At 42.3% G+C, this 27,535-nt stretch overlaps 3 protein-coding genes, 1 long non-coding RNA gene and 1 pseudogene across 5 annotated transcripts; 4 read left to right on the forward strand and 1 right to left on the reverse strand.

The window, feature by feature from the left end:
• Positions 1 to 93: 93 nt before the first annotated feature.
• Positions 94 to 1,724, forward strand: LOC6606058. Of its 2 annotated transcripts, XM_002030833.2 has the most exons (4): positions 101 to 485; positions 532 to 765; positions 833 to 1,032; positions 1,096 to 1,724. In XM_002030833.2, the coding sequence occupies exons 1-4, from the start codon at positions 252 to 254 to the stop codon at positions 1,385 to 1,387; spliced, it is 960 nt and encodes a 319-aa protein (XP_002030869.1). In that variant the 5' UTR covers positions 101 to 251; the 3' UTR covers positions 1,388 to 1,724. The 2 variants fall into 2 exon arrangements, with proteins under 2 accessions (XP_032575369.1, XP_002030869.1); XM_032719478.1 differs by lacking the exon at positions 1,096 to 1,724 and having other exon boundaries at positions 94 to 485; positions 850 to 1,000.
• A 391-nt stretch (positions 1,725 to 2,115) lies between these two features.
• LOC116801184 lies at positions 2,116 to 19,876 on the forward strand. Its single transcript, XR_004361818.1, has 2 exons — positions 2,116 to 2,317; positions 19,533 to 19,876. It is a non-coding gene; the product is annotated as an uncharacterized LOC116801184 (long non-coding RNA).
• On the reverse strand, positions 8,097 to 9,772 carry LOC6606059. The gene has a single exon (XM_002030834.2). It carries the CDS (start codon positions 9,506 to 9,508, stop codon positions 8,852 to 8,854), a length of 657 nt encoding a protein of 218 aa, XP_002030870.1. The 5' UTR covers positions 9,509 to 9,772; the 3' UTR covers positions 8,097 to 8,851.
• Positions 19,877 to 20,131: 255 nt separating the features above from the next.
• LOC6606060 lies at positions 20,132 to 20,685 on the forward strand (annotated as a pseudogene).
• Positions 20,686 to 20,818: 133 nt separating this feature from the next.
• Positions 20,819 to 22,374, forward strand: LOC116801112. The gene has a single exon (XM_032718800.1). The coding sequence runs from the start codon at positions 20,900 to 20,902 to the stop codon at positions 21,230 to 21,232; it is 333 nt and encodes a 110-aa protein (XP_032574691.1). The 5' UTR covers positions 20,819 to 20,899; the 3' UTR covers positions 21,233 to 22,374.
• Positions 22,375 to 27,535: the final 5,161 nt, after the last annotated feature.

Here is a 27,535-nt window from a genome sequence, read left to right on the forward strand (position 1 = left end):
CGACACATCACCCTTTTTCATTGCTGTTATTTTGTATACACAGTGTATCACCAAAACAAACATCAAAAGCAAAATGCATAATTTTCTCAAAAATACAATCAAAAAATATATGTAAAGCGAGCGCAGTAGGTGTGTTTTACATACAAATTTCCAGCTAGCACGCATCATTTGTTGTCTCTCTATGTAGAATTTTTATACAACTCTTTAGTACATATCTTTTTACGCATATATTCAAATCCGTGGCCAGTCGAATGGAGGAGGCTCAAGTGGGTAAACAAGTTCGATTGCAGGACTTGCCGGCTGATGTGCTGCATATGGTCATGGGCCATTTGGACCTATATCACCACAAGTTGCTGCGGGAAACTTCGGAGGAACTGAAGCAGATCAGCACGGCGTACATACTGCATCATCACAAGGCCTACGAGGTGGCCCATTCGGAAGGACTCTCGGAGGAGCAGAGTAGCGCGAAAAGGATCATGCTGCAGGTGGGCTAGTTCTCAACTGGATACACGATCTAACCACTTTCCCCAGGTCCTGCGCACGGCTATTAGCTACTTTTCCGACGAGGACAGTGAATCCTACGTGGCCATCAGTCTACTGCACTTTCACTCTAAGGAGGCCGTTTTTTATAATGAAGCTGACCATCTGGGCAAGTTCCTTGTCCATTTCCTGATCCTCAATGAGCAAGCCTTCAACGTATTCAGTGCTGAGAGACTGAAACTTAAGCGCCTCCATTACACAATGGCAATTTTCGGCCTATTGCGAGTGAGTTAAGTCCTTTGCTCCTTGACTTGAGTCTATCGAGTTGTGAGCTGTGCACATATCTCTGCAGCAATTTCGAAATTTTAGGATCCTGGGATTCGGCAAGACCTTTTGGCACTGGAACGTGGAGGTCGAATTGAGCCACACCTTCATCGGTGTCATTGAAGAAGCAAAGGCCAGCTTCAATACTGTGGAGTCCCAACGACGCATCTACTTCATCTCCATTCTGGCCGAGCTGCTCTTCCACGAGAAGAGCAACCAGAACTATGGGTAATAGACGTGCTAAATGCATATCGATGGTCGTAGATTGATCCAATCATATATATCTTTCAGTGGACAGAGGGGCTTGGAAGGCACTTTGTACACCTACAGTATTCAGCCAAATTCAAAAGCCAAGCGCACTCCTCGAATGTTTATAAAGTTTATAGTGGATGGTCCGCAGTTTCTACTTGAATATCTGAAGGACCTAATCACCGGAGAGGAAGATCCTCACAATCCGTTCGTCTTGCCACCAGGAACAGACTTTGCCATTCGAGTTGAGACCAGGTGCTTGAAAGGACCCCAGTTTGTATATTTCGGAAATCTGAATTTTAATGTGTTAAGATGGAGCGAACTAGTCGAATGAAGATGTATCTGGACGAAAATGCTAAACAAATTAACGATCCTGTAACATTTAGTTCGTATACAAGATATTTGACGTTTTATATACAAAAACTTATTTATTTTTGATTGTCCATGTAAACTACTGATAAAATTGAAAACCTAACAAGAGCGCAAAGATATATTGGTGTTACATATAAAGATAACATACGCATCTTCCAATCTACCTATGTATGCATTCTATAAATACAGTCTTATCCGATTTCAGATAGATTATCGCATTTCTTTTCGTGCTCTTTTGAAGCCTCTATAAAACTTAACAAGTAACATACATAGCTTAAACTGAATATTTCTTTTGTTTATTTGCCCAGTTTCTTATTTAATACTTATTAGTTATTTGTTCAATACTATGTGGCGAAAATCGACATATATACAGCTGTGTTCATAAAAATAGCAGTTTAAATGGGAAAATTTGTTAATGGGACAGCAGTGCTGTCCTCTACCCACAAAAAATTATTTTTCTTAATTTATTGCCCTTTTAAATATACGAATTAACTTAACCAAACATATTTTTTAAAAATTATTGATAATTTTGTGACTTTACATTGGACAATAACAGACACTGCTAGTTTCCCTCTGTATTTTATTGCAGGGAAAACACTTTCGAATTATACGGTCCCACTATTTCTCTCTCTCCCTCTCTCTGTCCCACGTAATGTGAACAATTTCCACTGGAAAGCTCGGTCTTGCAACGCGATCATTCGTTTCCGTGATCTTGAAACGGAACGACGTGCTGCGTTCTCCGCAATTAAATTAAAAGTGCGAGATGATGACATACGCGAACAGCAAGATATTAATATTTTCAGTTAACGCTTTCATTGTTTTAGCCGTTTTAATATTGCTACTAATATACCATTTTTGGAACGAAATCGAAGAACCTCAAATGAACTAAGAAGTAAGTAAAGTTAAGAAAGTCCCCAAGAAACTCAAGTTTTTGTGGCTGCCAAACTCGAGTTTGTTACTTTGTTTTAGCTCAATAGATCAAGTTACAAGTAAAATGATTGACGAACGATCGTGTTTAGGATTTCTCAACCATAAGTGTTTCTTCTGTAATAAAAACCAGTGTTAAAAAGTAAAAGCTAGATTCGTTAAAAAGTAGGTAGATTGAAGCATTTCCGAACGTATAAAGTATATTACATTGTACATATATTTTTGATCAAAATGAATAGCCGAGTTGATCTCGGCTAAAAGTGAATGCCTAAACTATATTACGAAGATTAAAACCGAAGATTTTGCAGATAAATACACAACTGATTGATTCTTATCTGTTCTCGATTTCGAAGTGTCACGAAGGAATCGTGGAATGCCGGCCTTTTAAGCGATAATTAAAATGCATCAATTTATTGCCGTGCGATGTGCGAACAATAATAGCCATTTAATAAATACTCTCAATCAATGCCGCCCTCCTCCCCCCCTCTGCGCTCAGATAATGAAAAGAATTGCGGGCGCAAAATATTTGCTTAATTAAAGTAATTATGGTTTCATATTTCATGCGCCGCGTACGAACCTGTAGCTGTTGCTGTCCACGCCTCCTTCTGGGCGGTAATTACGTTTTGTCATAAATTGAACATTTATTTTAAAATGTCATTAAGTACTTAACGTCCACTCCCCCTGTTCCTGTCCCTGCCCCAATTTTCCCCGTCGTCCTCCGCAATTTTCGCCAGCGGGCGTTTTTACAGAAAAAAAAATGAAATAAGGACAGCGAATCTTATTTTACAATTTTCGAAACAAAGTGTTGTTCGGCATGTGACTTATGTAGGGGAAAAGCTTATTCATTGCTTTTGGAATAATTCCTTAGTTTTCAATGGGTTTTCATTGGCAGTTGGGATTTTTTCGTTTGGTCTATTTCCATGACTACTGCTATTTTTAATGATTGCTAAATTTTAGATCCTGTTCTATATGAAATCTAAGTTTGTTTCGCGTCGCTTCTAAATGATTTAAGTCAATGATTTGGATCTGTTGCAGTTCGTATTTTCCCCAGTACTTTGTAAATTCTTGCCGGCTTGTGCGCTCGTATAGTTGGTTATGTCCAGTGATCCGTTCAAACCGATTATAGTCCATGTTACTAGCAACAGTACTAGAGAAAAGTGGTCCAGAATTCGATTTTTTGGCATCAAGTCTAAAAATTAAGCTAAAGAAATCAATTCTAATTGAAGAAACGATTAGCAATATGATGAAATAAAATAATAATTAAAAGGTCACGCCCGATTTGTTAACTATTAACGATATTTAATTTAATTATTAGTATTTAATAAATTTGCCTTATGATGTGTCTTTCCTTTAGATTTGCTATCACTAATGCTATTTGTATAATTTGTTGAGTTGTGGAGCTAATAAAACTTATGCCCATCACTGTTTGCTCTGGATTCGTGGACACATGGAGATGCATGTCTGTAGATGAATGTCTGCTTGCAACAAAAGGAGCAGCGTAAAAAATGAGTGCAGGAGAAGTGGCACTAAATGTGACAAGAGAATCCAACACCGAAATGAATAATGTAAATACGCCAAGTGTACAAAGTTTTAATTGTTATCATGTTTTGTTTGAGCGTTTCTCCCCCTGCGTGTCTGTGTGCCTCTGTGAGTGTGTGTTGGTGTGTGCACTTGTGTGTGTGTGTGTGTGGAAGTGGCACTCACGCCTGCTGCTAAGACGCATCCATTTACGGCTGGGCAAGTTCCACGTTGCGCATACGACACATTGGACTCACATCTGCAGTTGGCTGAGTGGCCTGCGGCAGCAGCAAAGTTTTCATTTTGCATATGCGCCTCGCGGCTCTCCTCTGTCGTTTGACTACCCAAAACTGGGAACGAGGGGGGTGGGGTCTTAATCCACGTTTTATTCGTGCACACATAAACTACTTTTTAAATCAAACGCTTGTGTCTGCTGGATTTTCCGGCACATTCGTCTGGCTTCATTTGTAAGTTAGTTTTTTATATTCTTATAGTTTTACTACTGCGACTGCAGTTCCCGCTTGGGATAAGCAAATTATAGTCCCAACTCCTTACTTTTTCCCCGAATTTATTAGTTTGTTGCTGTAAAATGGCTGCTCTTAATCACCGAACAGAATGGTGTAGTTTTTTGTCAAGTTTGATTTAATGAACGACTTAATTCCGTAATAAATCAAACTGCCTACAGGGACACAAACTTAATCTAGCTTAATTTAAGTTCAAATCATAAACCTTTTACTGCATTCTGCACACTAGCTATTACCAACAAAATGCTTTGCTTGTTGCCATTTCGGACAATTTTTCGTCCTCTTGATAGCCTCAATTATTTAAGGTTGCCTTCAATTTGAAACGGTCTGCGCCGAGCATTTAAGGCATTTATGGCTATTAAAGTTGAAAAATGTTTCACTTGCAGTTGATTTGCATAAATATTTAAACTTGTTTAGCTGGCATAAGCATTTTTGCCTCTGACTTTTGCCATGAAAATCCAGCATCCTGTGTGGCTTTTGCCGTATTTGTTTGGCACAAATTTTAAGTGATTTATGCTGGCCGCAATTGGGCTGCCCAATAAATGCGTAGAAACGCACCGAGAGCCATGAAAAATGCAGGCAGCCGAACACCATCTTTTGGCCATCTCTCCATTCGGCCATGCATATTTATTTGCCAACATTTACTTATGCTGTGCTGTCTCCTTGTGGCCAATGGCCGTCGAACTCAAAGGCGGCTCCAGACAAAGTTGCCAGCCATAGATTTGCTTTAAAAAGGACGCACATGAGCTATCAGCTTGCTGGCTGCCAAACAGAAACAGCAGAGAACACTTGAAACTTTTCCGGATCGGCTTCGTCCGGCCTTCTGTTTGTTTACTCGAGCACTTATTTATTTGATAATAATTCCAGGGGTTTTCTTCCAAAACAAACTATTTGCATTGGCCACTCTGGCGAAGTCCGTATTCCGAGCCGCACCGCAGCAACCTGGACCTGCACTGGACTCGACCGAAGCTACTCTTTTGTCTAAATAAATAATCAAAATGTCATAACAAGTGGCGTGCAAGAGGGGGCGTGGCAGAACGGGGCGGTGCGGTGCGGTGCGAGGCGGACCGGAATGCATCTCATCTGTTCGGTTCCGTTCTGGCCGGCATGTATGTGCAATGTTTATGCAAATGCCGTGCAGGCAGGCAGCCAGGCAGCCACTCCTTGAGATCCTTGAGGCCATGCCGTGCTCCTGATTACGACTAGGACGCACGCAGCCAGATCAGCCCGACTCCCCCAGGATGCATCAGTGCAATATAAATATTTTACATAGATTTTACATAGCTGATTGAAGTCCGTGTGCATATGCTACCCACTCCCCTGCCATCCATCCTGTAACTCATGCTGTGAAATTATCCTCTGCATGGCAATCATATCAAATCAAATTTAAAGTGCCCCTCGCCCGGCACAGTGGGCGCATCGTCCTGCATTGGCAGATCCTTAAAGCCGCACAGCCTGGTTGGCTTTAATATTTGTTTAGTTGCGGCAATATTGGGCTTTAGTTTGCCGCTCCTAATTAAAATTGGTTTTGATGAGTTTTGCGTAACATTACTTATTTATTAGCCAACATAGTAGTTGTAAATTTTAAATTTGATTTTATATTCAGCACTCGAGTGAAAGTTCCTTTTTAACTTTAACAGCTACTGCTCGATTCAAGTTAATAATAATATATTTGGTAATAAGTAGAACTAACCGTATTTAGATAGTTCCTTTTTCGAATCCAACCCATAGTTCGCACTTTGGCGAAATGCGGAATAGCAGTATGCAAATATGGCTCAGCATTAGCATACAAAGGCGTAAGCCTAATTGAACCAGCTGTGATTGGAATGACCCCCAAGCCACCCGGCCAAGTGGGTGGTGCGGGTGGTTCGGGTTGATCGTTGGGGGCTGACCCACAATGCGGGCGGGGAATTAGTGGTGACGGTGGTGCAATTAATAGCTAATTTAGAGTTGATGTTAAAAAGGCAACATTATTTATGATTATTTGTTTATTGCTTGCGGGTCGTTTCTCTTTCCACCTGAACGAATTAACAACCCACTTGCTCCACCGAACCCACACACCACCCACCCACACAACCACCCACACATGCAAAGCAAAGCCGCTGGCAGCATTTAGCTGCAATAGACAGCCATTTTGCGGTGCTGCCTCGGCGATAAAGTAATAGCTGCTATTTGGGCTTATGACACACACACACAAAGACAAACTCGGACTCACGGGGAAGCTACATGTGTTTTCGGAAAATTTCTCTGCTTCCGGCAGACACACAAATACACCCACACAAGCAGACGCTTGCTGCCTTTGTTGTTACTTTCCGCGTTGGCAAAGAGCAAGCTGCAGATGGGAGCACGTCAAAAAATCTACTTTATATACAGATTATTAATAATATTACAAAAATAATATCGATCTAGTGCTTAACTATGCTTGAAGGCGGAAAATTCCATAGGCTTTGGCATAAGTTATAGTTAGCTGCTTCATTACCATAAATTAATATATAAATACTTGTTAAAAAACAAAATATATGTAAAAAGTCAGTTGGTTTAATAATTTGTTGATTATTTAAAAAAATATTTCTGGAGTGTTTTCTATTAAATTACCGTTAACATTTTTAGCTTCGGCTTAAAATTATCAAATGTATCTTCATACAAATATGTAAATATCGACATATAAATATCGATATATAAAATATCGACCGTTAGAGTTCTTAAGTGTATAACCTCAAAATTTGGTTTGAATGTGTCATTATGTACACAAATTTATTTCCTGTGTAGCCGAGTAGAAAGGGCAGTATTTGTTTTGCGGGGCGGGAGGCGTGGCGAGGCGTCATTTAGTCTGCGGTTAGATGCGCGTACGTTTTCATGCTTTGTTCGCGATTCTTTTCTCTTTGGACCCCGCTCTTAATGCTCTTGTTGAGTTTTTTTTTGTTTTTTCCTTTGAATTTTTGTTTTGTTACAGCCAGGCGACTTTTTTCGCGTTGGCTTTCGGCTGTTGCGCTGCCGTGTTTTCCACCATTCGCCGTTGTTGCGGTTGCAGCACGTCTGAACGTGTTTATGGCGCGCATATCCGCAAATATGCAATCAGACCATAATCTACTTAATGTCTTTTTCGCCGGGAGGTTAGCCGCCCACCCGCTGCCATCATTAAAAAAGGAAGAGCAAAAAATGGTGAAAGAGAAGTGCGCACTGCGAATGAAGTAATGCAGTTTGCCACACACACGTGCTGCGCGGATTTATGGCCAAAAGCAAAGGACACGGCACATTAACCGAAATTAGGCTGTCACTTTTTGGCCATTCGCGCATTAGCTGCCAAAAGTGAAGTTAAAAGTGCGTGTTTTTTGCCGCTTTTCATTATCAAGGCTTTTGTTGCCTACTTTTTCCCGCGCAGCGAAGCGTGCGCTGCTTTGAAGTCCTTGGCAAGGATATGAGGTGTATTTTGTGAGCAACAGCAGCAGCTGCGAAAATCGAGTTGTAGCAAATGAAAGGAAGGGCGTTTTAAATGGTTAACTGCGGGATGATTTGAATGGCAAGGCAGGTGGTACAACAATCTCTACAAAAACGTATTATAACTGAAAAGATAATTAACATACTACATAATTATAATTATGATAATTAATTAACTACAAGAACTTCAGGTACTATTATCAGATTTCACACTTTAAATCTTTGCACCTTTATTTCAGATTATTGCAATGCCAACTTCTATAATTTTGAATTTAATTTATTATTTTCCATTTTTATTGATTTGCAAATTTTCCGCTCCTCCCATAAGGTTCTTTCCCCCTTTCTAGTTTAAATCTCTAATGACTGTGGACTCTAGTCCACTTCATAACGTTCGAAAATGTAATTTAGTTAGATATCGTCCCTTAAGAAAATTTAGTTATATTTCCTAATTGTCCTTGTTGTTTTTCGTACCCACGATGCATTCCAAGAATCCTTTCTACCCTGCTGCATCACTTTTCTTTCACTGCTATCCCACTTTCAGTTAAATTTACACAACCTTTTAGCTAATTTTAAAGAAAAGTCGAGACACAAAGGCCTGAAGGACACAGAAATCGGGCAAAACAAAAAGATGCTTGCAAAATATTTTGCCGTAGACAACATTAGATATTGTTTTGAGCTGTGCAGACATGGGCTGGCATTTTAGTTTAGTCTCTGTTCCTGGTTGGAGTTTTGTTTCTAGTTCTGGTCGGGTTCTGCAACTGCTTCTGCTTCTGTTTCTGCTGCTGTTTCTTTTGCCATTATTGTTATTGGGGGTTGGGGACGGCTGACAGTCTCCGACTGGCCTGTTATTGTTGGCCCGGCGCACAATGCGGCCATAAAAAGCTGGCAAGCCAAACAATTGAAACAATAAAACGGCTTTAAGATGGGGTCCTCGGAGCTGCGGCTCTGCCGGAGTAGATAAAGGCAATTAGTGGTGGACTGCAGTTAACTCAAAGTTTCAATCGGAACCGCCGAGTCGTCTAGCTGGTTGGGAACAGGATCTCCTCCAGCTTGGCGTTGAACAGAGACTTGACCGTCTCGTCGGTGGTGTCGATGATCAGCTTGTAGTAGCCCGATCGCCGAAGCAGTCGTTCTTCGTCATCGGCCACACCGTAGATGTCCTCGATGGGCATCAGGATCTCGCTCTCATTCGGCAGGATTAGCTTGCGCGCATCCTTGCGGAACACGGCCACCGCCTTCACCATGTTCGTGTGTGCCCTCACATAGTGCTGGAAGGTGAGGCTCTTACGCTTCGCCGAGATCTTCGACTGTATGCGATCGAGACGGGCTATTAGGCGGAGCAGGATGAACCGGGCATAGCGATCCTTGATCTCCAGCAAGGACATATCACTGCCAGTGTCGAGGGCTGGGCGCATATATACGCTCAGGATGATGAATACGAAAATGGCGTTGATTGCGAAGATCAACAGCAGTATGGCCAGCTGGATGCAGTCGATGTCCTGCGAGAAGACCTCCGCCAAACGCTTCCAGTACATGAGGTCGTAGTGGTGGACGCTCCATTGGTAGTGCAAGTAGGCTGTTACTGCCACGCCCAGTCCGCTGTAGAGCGCTATGTACGGGTAGTTCGCGTGGAAGAAGTCATTAAACTGCACTCGTAGCTTCTGCCACAGCTCCATTATGTCCTGTGTCCTTGGGCTCTTCCTTTTTTCCGGTGTATGGTTCCAGGCTGGTAGGGGATGAGTCCGACTGGGCTTGAATTTTCGTTTCGGGTAATTTTGGTACTTATGTTCCGAAAGGTTGATCCATACAATTAGTCTACTTAGTTCGGAGTAATGCAAAATAAAGGACGATTTTAACAAGCCTCTTATGTGGCATTTGGCTGTGATTATATTTGATTGTTAAGTTCTTAATATTTGATAGTTATAAATATAAAACAAACTCACGCATGAAATTGGCCATGTGAACTTTTGTAATAATATAATTTTTAAGGATTGACGCATTATAAGCTCTTAATAATTCAGTTTTCAAATTCAACTATTAATTCTGCAGTATTATCATACAGTTTAAATTGCTCTGATTTTAATAAGCTATTTAAACAGATTTAAATTGAGTTTTACTCAAGTGTATAAGAGTTTCTTTTAGCCAGTTCACCCTGCAACCAAATGTTGTGGATGCCAAACAAGTTGCGAGTTCGACGAAGCTGGGTCGAACTTGTTTGGCCTGAAGGGATTGAGCTTTATTGGTGGTGTCTGTAAAGGTTTGAGCAGTTTTCAACATCACTCATGTGGAAAAGGTCTGTTCCCCTGAAACATGCAACCAATTTCAGTGGCCACAACTCGCATGGAACCGCCCACGACTGCAACTCGAGCTGTCTTAAAGTCTTTGGGGTGCATTGTATTCTTCCTTTTTCTTCGTGAGCTGCAGGCAACTAAAATACGTAAAATACGTCCAGGTCCTGTTGGGCGACAACATTTCGCTATCTGGACTAACTTTTGCCAGTAACCCGCTTGCGCCCCTCCGCTTTTCCTATCAACCCTAACCGATTTGAGACGTTGATAAGGCAAGCGAAAAAAAGCATAGCATACTTCTGAGCGCAATGCAATTTTCCGTTTTCATGTTCTTGGCTCTACTTTTTCGACGTTTTGTGCTGCTCTTTCCCTTTTTTCGGGTCCGTTCTTTGTGCTCTGCACTTATTATTGTCTCTTTTCGGTTGACTTTTTGCGCCGAGGCCAAAGTGCATGCAAAACTGCATTTTGTAGACAAGCCGAAAACCGAAAACTGCCAGCCAAAACGGAAATATTCAAAAATGGTTGGCGGAGTGAGCGGTAGTGGGTGGTAGAGTTCGGTGGGTGGGGACGGCCTATCTGCCAACTCTCGGCCTCTTCCTCCTCCGTGTAAGTGTGTCTGTGTGTGTGTGCGCGCTAATAAAATCGTAAAATTTAATGGTTACGGAAGGCACTAAAAAACAGGCTCACCGACAGCACCCAAGTAGTTGTTGCTGCTTCTGCTGGTTCGCACTTGCAAAAATCAAGTGCTTTCTTATAAAAACAATTAATATATGACAGTGAGATATTTTCATAGCATAAGTCAACAAATATTTCACCTTTTATACAAATTATAGGCACATAATGCACTCTTTTAACTACATTTAAAATGTAAAACTCCTGTTAAAGGCGAGAATATTAATTTTTAGATAAAATATAAGTCATTAAATGAAATGAGATACATTTAAAATATATTTTTATTTTCTTCAAAGTTGCATTATGTAGATACAACCTTATTTGTCTCTTCAAAGAACATACTATAGTTTAGGGTCTCAAGACCGAAACATACTCAATCAACGAAAGCTCCATCCGATTTTTCCGAGTGCATCTGCAGTTGCCGCTGCACTCGTAGTGGTGCAGGCAGTGGTCTTCGGCTGTGTGAGTAGTGGCGCTGGCGATAACCAAGCAACGAACCACAACCGCACCAAGGAGCGCGGGGAAAACCATTCGATGGGCAAAACTGTAACTACGCCAACCGCCGCCGTCCTTGCCACCCCTCTTCTGCCACCCCCTTTCGCCCGCCGCCGACACAGTGGAGCGCCCATCCGTGCACGTCAAACGCAGACAACTTGAAAAATGTAGAGACAGCGCCGCAGTATAGTTGAAACACGCCAAAAAATATGCAAAAGTAAAATAAAACAGGCACGGCAGACACAGCGACAGACAAACGCATTTGGGCCCGTCGAAAAGCAGGCCCAAACCAGCAACTCGCAGCCACCAACTACCAACTACCAGCGACCAGCTACCAACATCCAACGTTCGACAGTCGAGGGTCGAGGTTCGACATTTGCCGTTAAGGGTTTTTCGCTGTTGCTGTTTACACTCGATCTCCGCCAAAAAGGGAAACTCGGGGATGTGATGTGCTATTACGCCAAGTTCTCCCTCCGGAAATAATATTTAGTAGAGAAAAGAGTTTGACACTTATTTGTTTATTTTATTCTTGAGATGGGAAATGCATTTAGAAAATCACACATTTTTAAATAGGAATATACAATACAAGCGTTAAATTTTCATAGGTTAATTTATCAAAAGAAATTATGTTATCATTGTAAGATTATAATATTGCTTTTCTAGTAACGGAAATACTCTACATATTACGTATTTTTACCCAGTATTCAAAATTTGACGCTACTCCTTGATTTTTTTTACTAGTGCTGCCATTTTGACTTGTATTCAACTTATATTCAAGATTTGAAACTACTGCTCAGTAAAACAGATACATAAGCTTGATATTAGTTCTGATAGTTAGTTAGCTTAAATACAGTTGTATGTTTATTTAATAAGGAAGCCATAGTAGAAAATGTGAAATTAATTTGTAAGTATTTCAAAGATTAACTTTTATAATTTTATCAATTTCCTGGCAAATCTTTTCAAATATTTATGCTGCCTGTTGGCATCACTAGTTTCTGGTAACTTTGATTTTGTTTTGTTATTTGGCAGCGCATTGCACAATATTTTGCAGCAGGCAGTTTTTAGCCACTTTTTTTGACCACAGGACCTCCCATCGACTCTTGCCCACTTGACAGTGGGCACAGGGAAATGGAAAGGGAAACGGGAAATGGGAAAAGGAGCAGCAGCATTTTCAGCCAGAGTTGAAAAGTCAGCTCGTCGGCGGGATCGAAAGTTATGTGGCCCGGCTGTTCGATTCGCACAGAGGTGTGCGTGCGGCAAAGGACTCTAAAAAGCTAACTGAATGCACAGCAATTTGCGCGGCTAAACGAGTCGACAAAGGCGCCCGCGTTCGGAGTCCTGCGAGTCCTTTGGCCTCCCATCGAAATGGTTTGGGCGCCAGCTACTGTAATTAGGTTTGTCGCTGACCAGACTCACATGGTATCCAATCGAATCGAATCGGAACGATACGGAATCGAGTCAAAGTCACCGCGCCACTCGCCCAAAGTATGCTGTAAATAATTCACAATTGTGCGACGCATTCGAATTTCGCACTCGCACACTCGGCGGCGGAAATGTTTGCCTTGTTTACAGCGCAGTGCATAAATTTGCAATTGCATGCGCACAGATACTGATGCAATGGTGCGTGTATTTCCGCCGTGTGGGTGTGTGCGTGTGTGTGAAGAGGGGCTTTTCCGGTCGCGGGGCGCTGCAAGTCCGCTGGGCGGCCGTCAAATTAGGCCTACTCCCGGACTCCGGCGAAAAAGTTCAACGGGAAATTTTCGTAGCTAACAGCATTTTCAAGTTTTATCGTTACGTGTGAGCGGGCGTTTACGGGTTTTGGGGTTGCATACATATATGTGCGTTTGTGTTTGCTCCTCGGTGTCCTTGGCACAGGCATTGTATTATGTTGCGTCCCTCCAGCCAGAAGCGTGCGCATACACTGCGAGAAAACATGTAAGGAGTATGTAGTTATACATATTTCACTTACACAACAAATAGTGTATGTTCTACTTGAAACAAACTAGTATATGAACTTAAAATGATAATGTTTAGAAAATTTAAATTTTAAATGCATCATTTTCGCCGAGTGTATCTGCGAACGCGAGTATGGACGTCGCCTAGCCTTGTCTATTTAGCCGCCTGCATACAAAATGCACATAAATTGTCGTGTTCGGGGAGCAGAAGAGACACTCTGCGGAGAGGGAGGTGGTGAGGAGGGGGGCCAGGGATGTAGGGATAAGGAGGGGCTTTTGGGGGCCAGAAGGGGCGTGTTGGCTCCATGGCCATGTGCCGAGCATATTTATATTGATTTTCGCGCCTGGGATTGGCATTTGGGGGCCGTGCGTCGGCCGCCAGCTTGTTGTTATGTACTTTGCCTTTTCAATTTCGGCTCGTTTTCCTCGTTTGCTCGCCCCATTCACTTTTTTTTATTGTGTTTTGTGGGTGCACAATAAATTGAGCCGAAATTGCATCAGCGAAATTAACAGTTTCATGTACGTTAATAGACTTTTGCAGTGGGCCCGGGAACCCCAGCATTGCCCACATCGCTGCGGGGATTGGGGAAGTCTGCTTGTGGCGGGGGTTTTGGCCAGTCGGGGGCCGTGGGCTCATTATGTTGGGGCTTTTTAATTATGGCCAAAAGAGCGTTTGCAGTCGCTTAAAATGAAATTTTCAGCAGCAGGACGTTAACTAGCTATGCGCGGTTAGCAGTGGCTTAAATGAATCTGTTGGTGGATATTTGCGCCATTGTTGACCATGTCTGGGTCTGAATCTCTCGTATTCAAATGTTTGTCCAATTTCCGTAGGTTATTGAACCATTTTTTCAATTATGGTGAGATTACTCTTGCAAATGCTATTGGTGCTTTTAAGTAGTTTCTGCCCTGCCAATAAGCAAACATTCTGTATTTGAACACGATCTTGCACTCCTTGCTATAGATGGTATTTCTACGCAAAGTGCGTTTTCATATCGAACTTAAAGCAGGAGAAGAACAAAGCCCAAATGGAACTATAAATCATTCGGCACTCATAAAGCCAGAAGTACACACACAATGTGCATTATTATGCTCGATGCAGTTTGGCTCATTAGGTCGCCGGGCATGCCATTTGGGATATTTGGACACGGACCCGGACTCAGTCCCGGATTCAGAGCCGGATCCTGTCCAGGACTTGCGCCCTCCGATCCAATTCACTCTCATCCGCTAGTGGAAAATTTTGCATGGGTAATTAATCTGGAGGGATCCCTTGGATACCGTTGCTCCTGGCCATTAAAAGTATGCAGCTCGGCAATTTCTGAAATTTTAATATGGCAAACGAACTAACAATAAGCAAACCACTTAGTTACTTCTCACAGCCATGGCCAATTTGCTTTGTTCAGCTGCTCCTTTGCAGCTGGAAAATGGAAATGAAGTTGCTCTTCGTAGCTGGGTGGATGCCAGTTTTGAAATATGCAAAATTTGTAATAACCCGAACAGGCGAGCTTGCAAGGAGATTGAGATTGTGGGCTGACGAGCGAGGACATCAGGGGAGCGGAAAGGACGAAGCCAGGCCAGCCAACGCACGCAATCGGCAACGTGTCGCATTTGTAGTTAGACATAATTGTTAATTACCCGAAACCATTACCACATTAAAGGCCATAAAATGCAACACTAATTGCTTTATGCCACCTCTACGAGGCAGGGTCGTGCACTGAAAGAAATGGGGCTTCTTTGACAAGTTTATTACACGCGCGAAGTGCACAACATTGAATAAAAGAATATATAAGTGACATTCACTTTGGTAACAGTAGTATCGAACATCTAGACAAGTATTTTATGATACATATTCCCCCAAGTTGCAACTGGTTTCTCCCAGTGCGCTTGGCTCGAACATTTTCTATTTGATTATGCAGCCAGTGCTCTCCTTTGTTATGGTTCTGGTCGGGCCATGAGTTAGTGTGTGCCGTAACGTAATATGGAGAAGAAACAATAGTTTCGGCCTAATCATCATCCAACGGATCCAGCTCCTTTTCCAGCCCCCCTTCACCCGATCTTCCGATGCCCCGATCCCCCCGATGCCACGATGCTCATGCCATGCCAAGCAAACATTGCCGTTCGGCGGCAGTCATCGTCACCAGAGCTGCACATGCCATATGATTAATATTTCAAAATTACACTGACATGCAAAGTGTCAACTCATTTTGAGAGACGCCGCCGGCAGCACTTGGCACCCTGGCACCCAGGCGGCAGCCTGGCACTTCGGCACTCGGGAGTTTGGCATACGGACTACAGACTGTGGACGGCGGATGGAGGACGACGGACTGCGGCCACGCCCACCTTTCCACACATTTAGAGCACAAAGCGCTGACAATGTGCGAGCAGCAGGAGGCGGGAAAAATGGGGAAAACGTTTTGTTACAATTCACTCACAGGTGGCCCGCGGAGAGAAAAAAAGTAGGCGTGTGAAATCGTGGACTAAGTGAAATATTTATTAGCCCCGGCACATCGCAAGTCACGCGTTCGGGGCACGCGATTAAAATGGAATTACGACGAGAAGAGCAGCTACGTGAAAGGTTACACGAGTGGTGGGAGTGGCATGTAATTTAATCGAATTTATAAGCACCTATGCACGTCTTGATAAACACAATCGCAATCACAATTCCATTTTCGCAGAAAGTCACAGAAACAATCGAGGATATGCCAGGGAGTGGGACAATCAGAATGGAGGAGCAAGGACGAAGGATGCAGCTGGAGCAGCTACATCAATGCCAAGCGTTAATCGATTATGCTTACATAATTGTATTTTTCCCATCTCAACAGTTGTGAATCGCAACAAAAAGCAGATCGAGCCATAATCGAATCAGCAATAGATTCTGCCATATCAAGTTATTCTACACACTTACTTGTTTAAAAGAATTAAGTCCTAAGCTACAAAAATGGGAGACTACACAACAATATAAGAATTCTATATTGATTTCAATATGAATATTACTTGTTAGCATTCGAAATATTATTTCGATTGCTCTCGGAAATTCAAATTAAATACCCAAAAACTATACCTTTAAACTTTAAAGGTTTTAAAAAAATATACATGTAGATACTGAGCAATCAATCATGGTGTGTAAAAGTGGCAAATTAATTTAGAGCACATCAACCGCAATCACAACGTTAATGTGGCATGTGCATCGATTATTTCGATATGCCTATATCCCCAGCAGACGAGTCGTCCTTATGGCAACCGAAGGAGTGGCAACCGCAGCAAGGATAAAATGGCCAGCAGAGCAGTTGAAGCGTTTTTAATTGATTTCTCCTCTCGAGCATCGCCACACTCACATTTATCCAGCGCATCCGTTTGCGGCTTGTCTTGCGTAGCTGATCGGAATTGATGCCACTGATTTATATAATCTTGCCCAAATAATCTCATCCAGTAGTTGGCATAAGCTGGCTCGCAATTAACACGACTCAACGCGCATACACAAAACGCCAAAATGCTAAACGGCAAATGGTAAATGGCGAATGGCGAACGGCGCAATGTATTCTGATCCCAATCCCAATCCCAGACCGAATCCTTTCGGGTCTGAAATATTGGCCTAGCGATTTGACATATTGCCAACAAAGGAACTCATTATCTGTGCATTAAAATGGGACACGACCAGCTTTGGTTGTGTTGTGTTTGCCTTTTCAGTTAGCCCATTCCACGGTGTGTGTGCCACGCTTATAAAACACATTTATCATAACTAATCCTTTGGGTTTTCGGCTGCCATGCCTCCGGATCCGTACTCGGATCCGCCCCCACCGCCACCACTGCTCTGTCAGCGATAACACTTTGAATAATAAATAAATACAAACAAGGACATTTTGGCAAAGGCAGGCAACTGCCAGACGGCCAGACAACGCCGGCCGATTTTTAATGCTAACGATTATCATGTAAGGCAATATAAAAATAAATTGCAGCCGCCAACAAAAAGGAAAAAAATCAGGAGCAGTGACAGGATATGGGAAATCGAGGGGATGCTGGCCACATGGGTGTACACATCGAGTGTACACAGAGAAAAGTAATGAGAGCCGAGTTGTCGGCAAGAAATGTCATAATATTGCAAACGATTACCTTTAGTCATTATTAAAGGAACTATATAGAGCTTAAATAATATATGATTTCTTTCAAGTTGTAATATAAGTAGATACTTTAAATAAGATAATCTTATTTAGAAATATATATAATATATTTATAAACATCAATATATTGTACATCAATATATTATTAGATATGCGTCATTAATTAAACCTTAATATCACTTTTAAATCAGTTCATGATATGATTTACCTATGCCAGAGCCAGTAAATATGCACCCACGAAGGACATGAAAATTAATGGCTTCTTCTGCTGCTATTTTCTCTCCGTATGCCTCCTGTTCCTGATAGGCATCTCTGAGGCGAGTCTAGGCCCAACTTGCTGGCAAGGACCCAGTTCGCCGCTAATAACAAACAGCCACGGAGACACTTTAGTGCCGAAAACGGAGGACAATCGAGCGACTCCTTTGCTGGCGGGTCCAACTCCGGCGGTCTCATCAGCTCCAGTTCCATATCCTGTACAGTCTGAGCCCCAGATCCTGGTGTTGCTGTTGCCTTTTGCCAGCATTTAAATAAATTTCTCACGTACATATAGACCAGCGGTTAGTGTTTGCGAGGAGCGGGAACGGGAACGAATGGCCGGAACACACACAAGGCCCAATGCTGGCTGTTGCTGTTGGCGACAGCACTTGGCTTCGACTACCCTGGTAGCCATTAAAGCCAATTGCCCACAAAATCATGCCCGATATCATAATTGCTCTTCGTGGTTTCCATACCCTGTAATCCGGCAGCTGTGCGGGAGCCATATCAATTTGAATAGGGGCTGATCTGATTCTAAAAATTTTACATATTTTAATTAACTAGATAATTAAGTGATTAAAAGGGTTAGGAAATTATAAAATGCTGAAATGCTAATTCTAATAACATTAAATTAATATAAAAAATTAAAACAGTTCTTACTTCTACTTAGATTTTTCAAGGAAAGGTATATTCCATCTTTCCCAGTTTCGTATACGTTTATAAGATCTGTTTAGTTTATTTAAACAGAGAAGGGTATCCGCCATTCGATTACCTCGAAAAGTGCTGGAATCGATGTTCGGCATCGTTTAGTTAGCGCCAACGGGCAGTGCAATGGTTAAGCGAGTTTGGACGAGCGGACCCCGAGCTCTTGGCTCATATAAAATATTGTTTATTCAGTCCGATGGAAACTGGTGGTGAATGGGAGGGAGGGGGGCTTGGAAAGTCATACGGGGAGTAAATCGCAGATGCGATAAATTTAAACACTTGTTGTAGTTGCTGCTGCAGAATTTATTAGAAACACTTTGTGGTTCTGCTGGCTTTTTGCATGCGTTGCCCATGTTCCTATTAACGTTTCTTGGCCACTTGCAGTTTTATTGAATATGCGACACTGAGCCCCATCTATACATATGTATCTGCGAAAACATCAGATATGTACATATGCACTTGTATACACAATGCCATCTTGCCAAAGAAAGTTCAAAGTGCAGCGGGGGATACCCATTTCGTTTGTTTTAACCACTTGAATGTGCGCCAAGTTAATTAACACTAACGGCTCGGCCCAAAAGAACTGCCAAACTAAACAAGGATGCTCGAATGCTAATGAAACGCTCGCTGCATAAATTTAATTGTTTATCGGCCGCCTGAGCTGGCTGAAGTCCAGGACCCGCCAAATGCCTTTTGGCCAGCATCATGTGGGGAAAATCGTGCGGGGACGATTTGGAGTTGGAGAAATATCCGGAAACTGAAGTTTCGGCGTGGAGGCGGGCATATGGCGCACGGGGTGTTTGGCAAGTCATTGGCAATGCCGATGCCACGATGATGACTTTTAAACTTTCTATTAAACTATAACAGCGATGATAGATGAATAATAAAAGCGCCAAATACATAATAAAAAAGTTTAGCGTCATTGGCGACAGGCGGTTTGGATTTTCCTGCCCCTTCGAGGCCCATCAGCGGCTTCTCTCGCTTCAAATCAGGCAGACATATTTGTTCATGCACTGGAAAAAATCGGTTACCTTTTTCCTGTTGCTTATACGTCCAACAAAATATGAAAACAACTTGCATTTTATTACTACTTCATATATTGTATGTAATTCATATTACATTTATATATAATATGGATGAACTATATTATCTATAATAAATATGTAAATATGCCATATATATATTTATTTATTAATAAATTAATTTTAATTTCAGTGCATATCGGTGTATGTGTTCGCCGTGCAGACGAAGACTGATGCTGCTGCATTTGCGGTGAGAGTGCGTGCCTCGCATAAGTTAGAAACGTTAACCGGCAGCAGCAGGACGAAGGAGGAACTGGCAGGGCGGAGCTGGAACTGAGTCGAGCAGGCAAACTATGGCATAGCGGATCGAACAGATTGATGAGTTGTTGAAAAATTGCAAACTTAAACAACAATTCCACTCGGCAGAATGGTTTAGAAAAGCGAAAAACGACATGAAGGATTTGAGTGCACACAAGGACGAGCATTTACATACACACTATATTTTACAATAAATGCGTAAATAATAGTACTTTTAAATTGTTTACGTGTAATGTTTTTGGGTACGCGATAAGGTATAAAGATTAAGGGAATGGATTCAAATAAAATAACTAGATGTGATATTTATATAATCTAAATTTGAATAATTTATTCATTTAGGTATTGGCCTCATACTTATTAAAACGTGTTAACATGCCTTTCCAACTCAGTTGGCTATTCGGCAACTTCCAGATCGACGAAGCTGTACTCCGGAAAATCTATATTTTCCATTTCGAGCAACTGCATCCGAAGAAAATGAGTCTGGACTAAAAGAGCTTGGTGCTGAACTGCCTGGTGAACTTCTACCACTCGATCTGCTTCTATGCACTGTGGCAGGAGCGGGACACGATCTACCAGATGGAGTGGTCCTGCGAGAAGATCTTATTGGTGGGTAGCTTTGCGGCGGCACTGACTCTGATACTGGCCCTGGTAATCTACTACTCCTGGGTGGCCATGGTTATGATTTGGCGGCAGTATTGCGTATATCTTCGCCGCTCCAAACGCATGGGATTCCTGTTTAAAAAGTACAGAGGTCAGCAGGTGGGGGAGTTGAAGTAGTGACCTGATTAATCCTCGAATTCCTTGCTATAAATATATCAGTATGGCACGAAACGGGCGATGGTGGAGCGGCGATATGCATTGCGGATCAAGCAGATTGATCAGCTAGTGAAAAATGGCAAGTTTAAATAACGAGTGCACACAATGACGAGCATATACCCTACATTTTACAACAAATCCGTAAATAATTATACTCTCAAATTGCGTACGTAGAATGTTTTTCATGTTTTTACGAGATTAGGTATAAAAATTAAGGGAATCGATTTAATTAAAAAGAACTAGTTGTTATCTTCATAAAATTTTGCATAAGGTATTGGTCTCATATAGTTCTTGGTAAATATTTATACCTTGCCTAGTTTCTCAACCCAGTTGGCACTTCGGCAACCTCCAGATCGATAAATTTGTACTCCGAAAAATCTATATTCTATCTATATTTTCCATTTCGAGCAACGGCATCCGGAGGCCATGAGTCGGGACTACACGAACTTGATGCTGAAGTGCCTGGCGAACTTCTACCACTCCATCTACTTCTATGTGTCACTCTTTTCGCTGTCCTACTGCGTTGTACTGTGTCAGGTGCGGCACAGGATCTACCATATGGACTTGTCCTGGGAGAGGATCTCATTGGTGTATAGCTGCGCCGCGGCAATGATTCTGATACTCACCCTGGTAGTCTACTACTCCTGGATGGCCATGGTCATGATTTGGCGGCAGTATTGCGTTTATTATCGCGCCTCGAAACGCACGAGATTCCTGTTCAACCTGTACAGAAAGCAGCGGGTGGGGGAGTTTAAGTAGTGATCTGATTAATCCTCGAATTGCTTGCTATAAATTAATCAGTATGGCACTAAATGGGCGATGGCAATATGCAAATCGTTTAATCAAAATGTAAATGCAAATGGCGCAAAAATTAAAATGTTCTCTCGTCAGAAGTCGCGCAAACAGACATTTTGTAAATATTATTATTACATCCTCATTTTTGCTGCTTTTCTCCACATATTTTTTTTCATTTTTTTTTTGGTTTGGTAGCGTTTTGCGTGTGTGTCCATTTATTTATATTTTGTGGGGGGTCGTTTATGATTTTTTGGCTCCCTTTTTACTGCTGCACGGCGATAAATTTGCATTTAAATCACCGCCACCCCCAAACCAATTGGTTGTGTGAGCTGTCCTGGTTTTTCGGGGATTGTTCGCCGGGCGAGACAATGGAGCACAGTGCCTCATGTACGTATGTATCTACATGTATAACCGGGCATTATTAACCACAAAGTGTCACATGATTTTATTTCGTATCGTATCGTTTCGCTTCGTTCCGCTAGACGTGCATTTTACCTGCAGCTTGCTTTTTGTGCCCATTATTTTTGGGCTGACTTCTGTCCGATGTTAAACGCTGATAAGCTCCAAAGGACATTTTGCAACATAAAATAGCCGTAAGTAGCACTTGTCTGCCGAGTGGCAAGGAGTCCGGGAGTCCGGGAGTCAGCGAAGAGGACGAAGGCGAGGGACGAGCAGTCCTTGGACTGCAGGACTCGGAGACTCCAGGACTTTGAGACTGCACTGCAGTGCAGTTAGGCGAGTGCAGCTGGGATTGCAATCGCCATAAAGTGCGCCGCCGGTCGTCGTCGAGGGCAAAATTGAAGTGCAAATAAAACGCCGAGCAGTTCGGCTGCTTTTGTTTTGTTTTGGTTTTTTTCTTTCATTCCTTGGTTTTTGGCATTTCGGGACACGGCGAGGATACTCCGCGTTTCGTCGCATATTTCAACAAATTTTTTACTGTACTTTGCAGTTGGTGCATATTTTTCTTTTTTTTCGCGACCAGTTTCCCCTTTTTTGTGTCGCTTAAATGTCACCGAAACAGCCAGCGGAAATGGTCGGAAAGTATTTCGTTTGTTATGCTAAAATTTAAGGGCACCGGAAGTCGTTTTAAAGAGCAGCAAGCGAAGACAACAAAAATAAATAAATGATACGGCGTGAGACGTGAAAGAAATAAAGAGAAACTGACAAACGATCCGTTGTTGTTCGATTTATTCGGGGTATTTTCATTTATTTCACGTTTGATTGATTATTGCTAGACATCCGACCGACCGACCACTGCAAACGAGTTTTTGTTATTTTAATTTTTTCGCATTTATACTATAATGTTTTTTCTTTTATTTGACCCAGCCTTTGTTCTGGCCATTTTAGATTGCATAAATATTGCGTGATTTCTCGTAAATTCCAATGTTTATTTTATGCAAATTTCTTAAATTAAATCGAACGCGAAAAAACGCCTCTCGAGTGTATAAATGTGCAAATTATGGGACCAACTTTAATTAGCTGCCGTTTATTACGATATTCAGGTGCGCAATGCGTTCTGATTTACGCTCCTCCAGCGATAATCTTCTGGTAGAAAAACCCACGCGATAGTTCATTTGCATGATTGCCAATTTGAGTAGCATGATTTATGAGTTCCTAGTTAAAGTCAACTACTAGCATTGAAAAAAAAAATGGGTTGGGAAATTCCGAAAAGGGAAGTTGTAGTTTCACATTTTAACGAGAGTAACATGCAGCGCATCAATCAAATCAAAAAGTATCCATTCGAATTTAAACTCTTGCAAAGATAGAACTTCTCTGTTCAAATTTGAATATTATAAACTAATATTAAAAGTTACAAAGCAATTTTAAATGCGGCAAATGGATAACCGATCTCTCCCAGCAACGAATTGGATTTCCAACCTCGAAGCATCGATTTTTCGGAGCTTCCTGTTGCCAGGACCTTTGCCATGTGGCATTGATGTTTATCAATATATCAGAATAAATAAGCCATTTTCGATTCGCCGGCATATGCACTTGTCACCCATCTGCATCGCAGACTGGCAGCGTCTTGGCTGTGGCAAGTTCAATCTAATGCTGCACGATGTGGCACATTGAAGAGTCAGCAAAAAGCCTACCAGGATAACCCGGAAGTTTGCGTGTGTGTGGAGTTGAGCTGAGCCAGGAAGCGGAAAAGGGAGAGCACATAGACCCAAATATATACATATAAATATACGGCGTAAACGAACGACTCACATGCCCCAAAACTATGCGCATCATTTTATTTGGGCACGTGCTGCTCGTCATTTAAGAGTTTTGTCTGCACTTTCGTTGCTGGAATTTTAAAATATTTTCCGTGCCAAATGCCTGCGTGGCTTTTACTTTTCGCCCTTTTGTCCCAGAGCCAGAGTTGAGGCGCCCTTAGCCCTCCGATTGTCTCCTCAAAAGCCACGGGCTGTGCGGCCACACACAATATGACTGTTGCTGCATATATATATATGGATAAATATATATATAAGTGTGTGTGTATATAGTATACAAAAGTCACTAACAAAGTGCCCAAGTGGAATGCAACATTGTTGCTCCGCAGCATTCAGATGTGGCGGCATTTTCTATTTCCATTTTTGTTTTGGCATTTTTTAGTTGCCTTCATTTCTCTCTCACGCCGAGCGCCGTCATTTCCACTGACTGCGTTTCATTTGCCTTTTGCAAGGACTCTCGGATCGGCCGCTTCCCGGGCACAGGACACCACACCCCCACCCCTCACTGAGGCAGACGCTTCACCAGTAATTTGGTATGCCTTTTGTTGCCTGCCACAGTTCCTGTCCCCAGTATCCACACTCGCAGGAAAACTCAGCTCGGCAGTCGGAAAATCCAATCGAGGAGGAAAATAATCTCCTCCTTACGATCACTTTTTTAATCAAGCCAACAAAGCATGAGCGAAATAAAATTGTTCAATATATGCAATTGTTTAGTGTCAAAAGTTGGAAACAATTTGATTAGCTAGTTAGTGAGTGTTAAGGAAAAAAGTTTATTAATCTGTAAAACTTAAAAAATACTATAAAGAGTAGGTTAACATAACTTTAATAGTTGATTTTATACAGTGTGTACTTAAATTTCGGCTCTATTAAAATGGAAAACTTTTATAAACAATCATAAAGCTGTGCATCATGTATTTCTTCCAAGTGTGCTCCCCTTTTTTGTAGCAGCCCCATCTCCTTCACTGATTGCTGGAAAAAAACTATTTGCACTTTTAATTTGAATTACAAATTTTGTTTCGGCTGGGGAAAAAAATTGAAAAAGTGTAATCAAATTGGCGCGGGCATATGCAGACGTGTTTATCCGCCAGTTTTAAGGACTTCGCCGCTTTAACGGTGCCGAGCTGGAATTTAATTGACTGTTGGCCGTATTTACACAGGCCGGCTGTCTGGACCGTTGCCGTTAATTGTCCCGCTGGCACATTATGGCCACTGGGTGCCCGCAAACACACTCTAAAACACCAATAGCAACGTATTAAACTTGCATGGGCTATGACATCATTGTTGATGCTGCAATTACCAAATCACTGAGCTCCACTCACCCAGGCACCCATTCACACACACACGCACACTCGCTCTCGCACACCATTGTAAATATGTACGTCCGGGGAGTTGGCAAATATTAGCATAGTTCATGTTCGACCAAAATCGTTTAGATTGCCAAATAATTGTGACAGACCTTTTCCAATCACGAGCATATATTGTCAATTGTTTGCTGTTGCTTCGGCCGGAGGCTCTTAAAAAAATAGTAGGGATATTTCAGTTAAAATCGACTAAAATCGCTCCACAAAATATATTTGCTTATTGATCTCCTCAAGCGAATGGAAATTTTATTAAAGCTAACAAAAGTTGGGATTGTTATTCGAAATATCAGATTTATGAATGGTTAAGCCATCTATGTGTAATCATTCGACATATTATTTGAATAATGTTTTTGGGGGGTGGCAATGTCCACTTATAATTACATCTCAAAATGTTTGTATAATATATGTTTGATATAAAATTCGACCTTTTTGCTCGGCCTTCTTCTGCAAAGAAACTAGATAAACTAAATAAACTAGTTAAATAAATTCTTGCCATACTAAAAATGTATGTTTTAATTAAACACAAAATGCCAGCTGCGCCGAAAAGCCACTAAGAAATGTAGTTGCCCAAGTTTTTCGTAAAATAGTAGCTTGTGCAAATAATTATCTAAAAAAAAGGAAACTTGTGTCTCTATTTTCAAATTGGCTGCATAAAGACTTCGTTTAGTCAGCTCAACTACTCTAGAAAGTATTAGTAATGTGCATTAAGTTCAATGTTTCATTTTAATCGCTTGTTTCAATTCGTAAACCAACAAAAAGTTGTACTGGTTTGCTTAGTTGCGGATTAACATGCATGGGATACCAAAAACTCACTCGAATCCTAATGCCTGAGTATCGATAAAAGATAAATTTGAAGTGGTCGCTTGTCTGGTTTCGAACAAGGCCTGTTTACCACCTCCACCAACACACACACATACCTTATTTTCCCGTATTTTTCTTTTTTTTTGGGTCTGGGGGCACCCGGAATAAACAGTTAAAATTGCCGCAAAAGTGCGCATACGACACGTTGTACGAGGGCCGCGTCGTTGCTGCGAGCAAACAAGCCCGAACACTTCGACCAGGACGACGTGCCCATCCACCCTCGCAAAAACCGTAACAAGTGTCGCGGCAAACAAGGATACCAAGGCTGAACGGGCGGTTGGTTGAGTGGGCGGCATTCGATGTGGGAGAGTCCTTGTCTGCAAGCGAACCGAACAGGTTCGAGTTCGAGCTAAACAGAACAGAACCGAACAGGATGGCAGGGCACTTCGTCCTGGCAACGATACTCGGGCCCATCGCACAGTTGGCTGTCGTCCTGCGGCAGCGGTGGTTGTGTGCGCTCGTCCCTTGGATTCACCATCAGGACTCCACACTCAGCTCCAGTGCCTTGAAAAGTGTTTAGTGTGCAAATAATCAAACCAAGAAACCAAAAAACCCAAAAAAAAAAAACAAAATAGAAGAAAAACTGCCAAGGAAAAAGTAACCATTAGAGAAGTGGTTAAAGTGACAAAACCTGAAACTGTCGAGGACATTATTGTGTGAGTGAGATAAGGACTTGCCGAGACAGTGGCCCGATGACTACGACAATGGCTACGCCCAAGGCCTAGGCAAGTTGAACGCCCACACAAGCGCAATGAAACACACACACACATACGCACACACGGAAACACACACTCGCAGGACGAACAGGAGGAGCAGGACACGCAGCCTGGCAAATGGCTTGTTTTCGGTTCTTAAATTGTTTTATTTTTCCCCAGCCATCCTCCTTTATTATTTAGCGCGGTTCGTCCTGTGCACTGTGTGGACATTATGTGGCCAGGACCTCCTGCCATATGTTTACTCAGTATTTGTGTGGGTGGCTCGACGGGGCGCTCTTTAAATTGAAATAAAACAAGCCAACGAGCAACCAACGACATCCCTTTAAGCTAATGGAGAGCCTTATCTGTGGCCGATCCATCGGTAAGTATCCTTTGACTGGCTTAAGCAGCCTGTCATTCGCCACTCAGCGCTAATTGATATGTGTAATTAAAGCGACTGTCAGGGCATTTACCGCTCCGGCTGTCAGCTGCAGCGTAATTATAATAAATCAACTAGATCGCCATCCGCGCCATGCAAATGCACTCGCCCGATGATAAATAGTTGCGAACCCAAACACCTGACACTCTTTGCAAACATTGCCATGGCGAGGCGAGTCTTTAAATTAATTATGTCCCACGCAAAACGTTTCTCCACCCAAAATCCCCCAAGCTCCAAGCTCCCCATCTTTATTTCCACAGGCCGAGAAGTATGCGTGTTCAGGCTGCCATTTCCGCCGCTTCTCGCCTCTCGGCTCGTGCAACAGCACTTTGGCCAAGTGTCGCTGCTCCAAACGCCAATGGCTCACGGCAGCTCATTGCCAGGATTCTCGATTCACCATTCTCCATTCCCGACACCCGATTCTTGCCCCAGCCCGAATGCAATCGACTGAAAATTTCTGCGCGGCTTACTAGCCCAGGGGTTGCAAGAGGGGCATATCCGGCCTAGTTGGGCCTGCAACACGGTTGCAAGTTCCCGTAAATCCCTCTTAAGTATTACTACTCCACTTGATGGGGCCTGTAAAGTGCATTCTCGCCACTTTTTTCCAAACACAAAACCCCTAGTTCTATTTTTGTGTGCATTATATATTAAGTTTTAAAATATCTGAAAAATCATATTACGTTAGCATCTGTTAA

Source organism: Drosophila sechellia, chromosome 3L, assembly GCF_004382195.2.
Source record: "Drosophila sechellia strain sech25 chromosome 3L, ASM438219v1, whole genome shotgun sequence".
In the NCBI taxonomy this organism is placed as follows: domain Eukaryota; kingdom Metazoa; phylum Arthropoda; class Insecta; order Diptera; family Drosophilidae; genus Drosophila; species Drosophila sechellia.